This window comes from Notothenia coriiceps, unplaced genomic scaffold, assembly GCF_000735185.1.
Source record: "Notothenia coriiceps isolate Sejong01 unplaced genomic scaffold, NC01 NC01_scaffold00037244, whole genome shotgun sequence".
In the NCBI taxonomy this organism is placed as follows: domain Eukaryota; kingdom Metazoa; phylum Chordata; class Actinopteri; order Perciformes; family Nototheniidae; genus Notothenia; species Notothenia coriiceps.
In genome coordinates, this window is record NW_011369945.1 from 17,799,978 (window position 1) to 17,807,136 (window position 7,159).

The 7,159-nt window shown below is 39.0% G+C and overlaps 1 protein-coding gene across 1 annotated transcript in view; it reads left to right on the forward strand.

The window, feature by feature from the left end:
* LOC104965372 (C-type lectin domain family 18 member A-like) overlaps positions 1-4,899 on the forward strand; it is a 13,925-nt gene extending 9,026 nt beyond the window's left edge. The window contains 5 exon segments of the mRNA XM_010794328.1: positions 1,042-1,146; positions 1,265-1,394; positions 1,560-1,656; positions 2,340-2,431; positions 4,776-4,899. Coding sequence (XP_010792630.1) covers positions 1,042-1,146; positions 1,265-1,394; positions 1,560-1,656; positions 2,340-2,431; positions 4,776-4,813 — 462 coding nt within the window. The 3' untranslated portion in view covers positions 4,814-4,899.
* Positions 4,900-7,159: the final 2,260 nt, after the last annotated feature.

Sequence of the window (7,159 nt, forward strand, 5' to 3'; positions counted from 1 at the left end):
GTTGAAATCTTCCGGACAAAATTGAAAAGTGCCGGTCAAAGGTCTTCTTTGTTATTTATTGAGCTTTAAAACAAATGAATAACGACTCTATATAATCATATAAGAATAAAACACGGAGGACGGAGCCTCTCCTTTCCTCCCCCTCTTCTGAGAGCCCAGCAGCTGATCTCCCTCTCCTGCAGGGGGGCGTGGTCAGCAACAGCTCATTTGCATTAATGCAATGTCACAGAATCAGCCCTTGCAAAAACAGGGCTGGAATAGAGCAAATAGAGCGAAATGAGGCATGGCTAAAATGCATGATCTGTTTGGTATTTTGAAAAAAAAATCACAGACATGTTTTATATAGGTATGGCCCTACAATATATTATTCAAATATAGCATGATAGGTCCACTTTAAGGGATGCAAACGTTTGTGACATTGTGAAAATGTGATGAAAACATGAGCATATTAACTTTTCAAAGGGGGCAAAAATAATAATTTAGATTTAAAGTAATAATAATAATAATAATAATAATAGATTTAATTTGTTAGCGCTTTTACAGGTGCTCAAAGACGCTTTACAGATATAGTGAAGAGAAAAGAAAAGAAAGGAACAACAAATAAATATATAGTTAAAGTTAAAGTCAAATAATACAAAAACAATCACACATTAAAAGCCAGATTGAAGAGGTGAGTTTTTGTGAGTTTTTTGAAGGTGGTGAGGTCAGTGCAGTCTCTGATGGGTTGTGGGAGTGAGTTCCAGAGGGAGGGGGCAGCGACGGAGAAGGCTCTGTCAGGTATGCTATATCAGGTAGGTAGCACCTTTGCAAATGTGTTACAAAGCATTTTTGAGAATTCATATATTTTAGCTAAAGGCAACAAAACTATTTATTTGTTTGTTTATTAATCTCTCTGAACATATTCTGAAACTGTTATTCTTTAACAATTCATCCAGATTATCAACTGTAATTGCTTACAGGAGACTACAAGTTCCTTTTTGTTGATGGTATGCATCATTAGTGTTCATTCACCATATGTTGTTGGCTTGTGTCCCTACAGAGAAAGTGCAGTTTCCCTTCCACAGCTGTGACGCGATGATAGACGGTGATTGCTTCGCGGTGTCTTCAGAAGCTGACACCTACTATGGAGCCAAGAGTCACTGTCAGGTGAGAGACAGGTGTGTGTTGAGACAAGCTCTACCGCCATAATACATCATCTAAAACTAGATACGAGGGCTTTTAATTCTGCTTTCACTGTGGCCTTTTCTCTTGTTTACACCACAAGGGACGAGGGGGGATTCTTGCTCAGATCCACAATCAGAAGGTTCAGGACATCCTGGCGTTTTATATCAGTCAGCTGGAGACGAGCAACGAGGTCACCAACACGGACTTTGAGACAAGAAACTTCTGGATTGGTACAGTATTCCCTCATCCATTCATGTTAAAATGTCATACTATTTTCTCACACCTGGCAGCAACACCAGATTAGCAGACTCAGCTGTGGTTTAGACCAGATGTACTACCAGGTGGAGGTTGTGGAAATGATGCACGGACAAAAAAACAATGTTTTTACTCCACAGGTTTGACATATAAGCCTCTGAAAGACTCATTTCGCTGGGACACAGGCGAGATCCCCAGATTCAGCAGCTTCGCCTTTGGGCAACCGGACAACCAAGGGTAAGAGACACATTTACTAACAGTCACTACTGCAAAGTATAGGTGCAATGGAACTCAACAAACAAACAAACAAATCATCTTAAAAGGTAGAACATTACTTTTTTGACCGGATCTTCAGCCTTTTTTTTAATCTACAGATGAGTATGCCTTTCGTTCTAGATTATGTATTACCTAAATATTACTGCGAGAGATACATACTGTATTTTTGTCTCTAATGTGTTCAAATTACATTATCTACTGAGATTTTTTAATAATTACATTTTTATTCATGGACCGATGAGGAAAAAGCAGATGTTGGCTGACTGACAACCTTCACTCTGACCACTAGATGTCTCTCTCTTTCTGCCTCCCTTACTCCGTTTTATGTATCTCTATCTATCTGTCTATAAGTAATTCTTAGTGTTTATAATTATCTACAAAACGTGTCATGTTTATATTACAATATTAAAGTGTGATTTATATATCTTAGACGGAACCTGTTTGTTGGTTTTGTGAGTAACTGTAGTATAAAATACAACTTATTGGGGTGGTTCCTCTGCTTCATCAGAGATTCAATCAGACAAAAGTGATCTGGAAAGATCCCCCCTCAACTTTACAATAACATTTTAGTATTCAGTAGTTCAGAAAAGCCAGAAAAAAAATCTCAGAACATAGTCACTCAATATTTGTCTTTCTCTGTCCAGCTTTGGAAACTGTGTAGAGCTGCAGGCGTCAAGTGCCTTTAACTGGAACGACCAGCGATGTAAAACACAGAACCGATACATCTGCCTGCACGGTAAGAGTCCTTCTGAAGATACAAAATGTTGAGTGTGTAAAGTTCAAGTTATTTTTTCTACAAATGACCACACAAAGTTATGTTGATCTTTTTTGACATTCGTTGGGCACAAAACCAAATTACGGAGCTTTAAAGAGCAACTTCCAGGTTAAAGACACCAGTGAATAAATGTGTAGGAAAATGAAGAATACACTAGATTTTCAAAAAAATATACAGAAATATACACTACAGTGACATCTGGCGTCGTTTTTGTAAGAAATGTTCACTTCCGCATAAAAAAGCCTCGGCAAGTGACCTCCCGCATGTGGCGTAACATGGGGGAAACAAGGGGGAGAGCGGCCGGTGTAACGTATTAATAAACATGGATCCCAATGCTAGTTTCGACACAGAAGACACAGAAAGTTGAACATGAATATTTGAATGCATATGACGGACCACAACCTTATAATTATGAGCCTGCTAGGCGTCCAAGAGACCAGGAGCAGCCAAGGATTAGAAGAAATAACGGCCATCGGAGAGAAATTGAGCTGTGGTGTGAGGAGAACCAGTGGAGAACTGGGCAGTTATCTTGGTGAGTGACCGGCGTTAGCTACAGAATGTTAGCTAACGTCACATCACAACATTGTGAAGTTAGCTATCATATATCAGGCTATAACTAAAGTAGCATTGATAATATAGTAACGTTACTGGCAGGACTGTTGATACTGATCCATAACAGAAACTAATGCGCAAGTATCAGCCGTATCTCACGTTACCTAATGCAACTCCACACTACGGTGCTGTGTACCGGAGGNCAATATGGAACTCAAATGCTTTTTCTCTTGCAGGTTTATCACAAGGTGAGTTCCTTTTTGTATTTCCTGCTTTTTAAAACACATGTGCTCTCCAGTACAGGTTAGCTCTGAGTGTTAGCGCGGCTTGCTAATGTAAACAAAGACGAGATTACGTCCAAAACATGCCAGGCATTGTTTCTGATAGCAACTTTCTTTGGGTCCACCATCCGAAATTACGTAATATCGGCAGCAAATCTGTATCCGCTCGTTGTACCCCCATTTTTAGAGATTTGGGTATGGAGGAAAAAAGAGAGGGTTTTTTTTCTGACGCTGCGTGAGTTCCCCGACACACCGGGGACAGATCTTTATGTATAAAAGACATCCAAAAGTGCATTTTGCATGATAGGTCCCCTTTAAGTCTAGAATAATTCAGATGGGTTCTCATTTCAATTCTACAAGCAAGTCTTTGACATAAAGCATTTATTTAAAAAAGCTTTTAATGGAAACAGTATAACTTGGAGCTGTACAGCAATTTGTATTTGTTTGGATGGTAGCACCTTCTGTGCTTTACTATGCCCATAAAAACGATCTGTCACTGATAATCACAGACGAGTGACGTCTAACATGTTAATCCAGTGTGTCCATTAATGACATAAATACGACATGGAAGATGTGTGTGATCCTGTCTACACATTTAAACATGGCACTCAGTCCAAATCAATGGCACTCAGTGCTCACCATCCAGAGCCTTTGAGCGATCAATATGTGTCAACTCAACAAAGGCCTGCAGTGTTTAGCCACACACATAGCACTTACATTGATCCTAAGGAATGAGACGGTGGCAGATGTTTAGTTTTGTCCACTTGAGTTGTCTTGCAAGTGGTCGGTGTGTAATCTTGTATTGATCCCTCACAGCTGAATGAGGGATCAGCTCTGAATGCGGTCAACATTGCCAAGATGGCATGCTAGAACAACTTTTAGTAGTTTGTTTCAGTTTACAACAGGACTAGCATATCATATTCAGTTTTAGTTTATATATATGATGACTGTACATTTTGTATGGACCCAGGAGAAGTATAGGTAAAATGCTGTCACTATTGGTGATTATTTGTGATATAGGTGGCCAGGCATTACACATTGCATCTTCAAACTGCAGCTAAACATGTGAATATGTTTTGTCATGCGTAAAAAAATAACATTTCACTGAAGCAGCAAAAAGTTAGATACATAAATTCAGCTGATTATAAGCACACAGAGCCCTCCACCCCCTCGGACTCATTTCCAGCCTTCATTGCTGTGTTCTGCTAATTGGTGATAAAATGATAAGTGGATATCACACAGCCTGAGGCAAACACTAAGCTATGTTTCTCTAGAGCACCGTCTGTGCATGTGTGTGGGTGGGAGTGTGTGTTTCCATATCCATTTGAAAGGAGTAGTCTTTTATATCATGTTTCCTCACAGCCATGTAGCATTGAAGGATTTATGGGACAAACTGAACTCCCCTTTTTCTTTCGTGCTGTGCATTTTGTACAATTCTGTAAAAATGTTCTTTGTTGGTGTGCATTTCACAGCTGCAGAGCACATTGGCCGCTGGGACGATGGCAGGTGACCCGGATTTCTTGAGGACGTGAAACTAGGTGTTGGTTGGGACCAAGGCCACTAATGTTTGTCAATGTAGTTTAGATGTGCTGTATATACTCTACATGTAATACAAGATGTCTTATTATTAAATGGTTGTATCATGTGTCTAAAATTCCTTGTTTTATTCTTTTTATATAAAAGCCTGCTGTATCTTCCTCATCTTCCGGCCCTATGTGACCCCAAAATCGATTTGGTTCGGCATTTTGAAAGAAAGTAGCAGGTCTCTTAATGTTGCTTGCAGGAATGAGGAGAAATAAAAGATCAGACTTCTAACAGTTGTGATGTCGAGCCACGTTGAAACCACATCGTTTGTCAAACTGTAGCAAAGGGCAAATAACAGCAGCAATAAAAAAACACTAAAGCAATGAAGTCGATTATTAAAACACTAGAACTGCCAGGGGTCGCTGTATACCTAAAACCGCCAACGGGGAAAATGTACCCGCTATTAGAATGCATTGATCTTCAAGGTACAATTTTCTTTTATTTATCATACTAGAACACAGGGTTAATAGTGAGTTTTGATCGCACAGTGATGAAACTTATACCAATACAATATGTGGACTCTCAGATATCTAGTGTGCAGATAGCATGAAGTATAAAATATCGCTAAAAGTGTCTCTCTATCTATCGATCTAACTATAACTAACTATTTATTGATATATCTATATATCTATCTCTCTGTCTCTATCTATAAGGAACTGCAGTAAACAACAGGCGTTGCTATAACAACACGTCATGTTTATGTTTTCGCGCGACAACAATAGCACGGAAATCACTGCATTTTCTATAAGGTAAATATTACCTATAAATGGCAATTTTTTGGGCGATTTTTTCAATCTGACTTCATATTGACAATTTTTAACAACAGAGGGTGCTACAGTACATAAGACACTTTCAGGTAAAGTCAGGGACTGGGAGACTTGAATATTTTATTGAAAACAAGTTACATACAATCAAAAAACAGCTGCGGGTAAAATGTACCCTTTGGCGGTTCTAGTGTTAAGCTCAAATGCCCTCACATTCTGGATAAGTATAAAAGCAACAGAGCCCCATGATGCCTTCATTCTCTAAATCTAGGATTTCTGTTGAGTTTATCAGAGCAGACACTTTCAAATGTACAGTTAATAACACATATTTATGTTTTAAGCCATTTTCCACCACTTAAATCAGGAATAAAATGCCTCATTGGCTATTAAATGCAAAGAAATGTTCTGCATACATTCATGAGCCACGTCTCCCAAAAGAGGAACCATCTCGGTTGAATGAGCTTTTGAATGAAAAACAACAATCAAATGGGTAGGAATAAATATAACAATATTAGTGATCCTACAACTTCTCCTATAGCGATGAGCTTCAGCTCCTTTCATAATGATCTGACACACAGAAATGACACCTCTTTCCCTAAAATAATCATAATAATTCCTTGCAAAAGCAGGGAGGAAATGCATTCAAGAAAAAGATAATGATGCAGTTACAAAAGGAGATGTGCTTTAGTATGGAGAGTACAGTGTACCATCTGTCATACCAATATAGTTGAAGTTGGAGAGCTTTATTTATAAAGTGACCTTCTTTTTCTGATCCCCAACAATTGAATAATAATAATTTGACAGCAAAGTGGGATTTCATGTTTGATATGAGAAACGACACACAAGGTATTTGTAATTATTTCCTGACTGCAGCTGTGCCAATAATTACAGAACATCCTGTGAGGCAGTGGTTTCTTGTATTCAGAGATTCAATGATCCCAGAAAGATAAACTATGGCTGAGCTTACAAAATGACATCCTGGTCTCGATGATCATGAAAAACCTAGAAAGGAAAATGTTTGCTGACGGGAACGATTCAGCACCTTGGACAGCGAACGTTGCTGTTACAGTAATGCCCATATCAAGATTTAACTATCTTTTGAAAGACTTGCTATCCAATATCCCCAATTTCATATTTGAGAAAAACATCATGAAAATACTGTTAAGTATCCAATATTTTGAGGAATGAGGATTTCAGTTACAGGATAAATCTGAACCTGAATGGAGGCAACATTGGGTGGCTGTGGCTCAGTGGGTTGTGTGCTGGACTTGGAATAAGGGGGTAGCCAGTTTGAATCCCACTGCAGTCAGCATGTCGTTGTGTCCCTGGGGGCACTTCACCCCAAATTGCTCCTGTGGGGATCAAAGCGTCTAACAAATGACATGTAATGTAATTCACACAACCTCTGTTTGAATAACACACAGAAAACAGAGGCCACACGTCCCTGACTCCAGAAGAGAGGAGTAATGAGTAGAAATATCAGTGAAATATGAATTAAAGGGGACCTA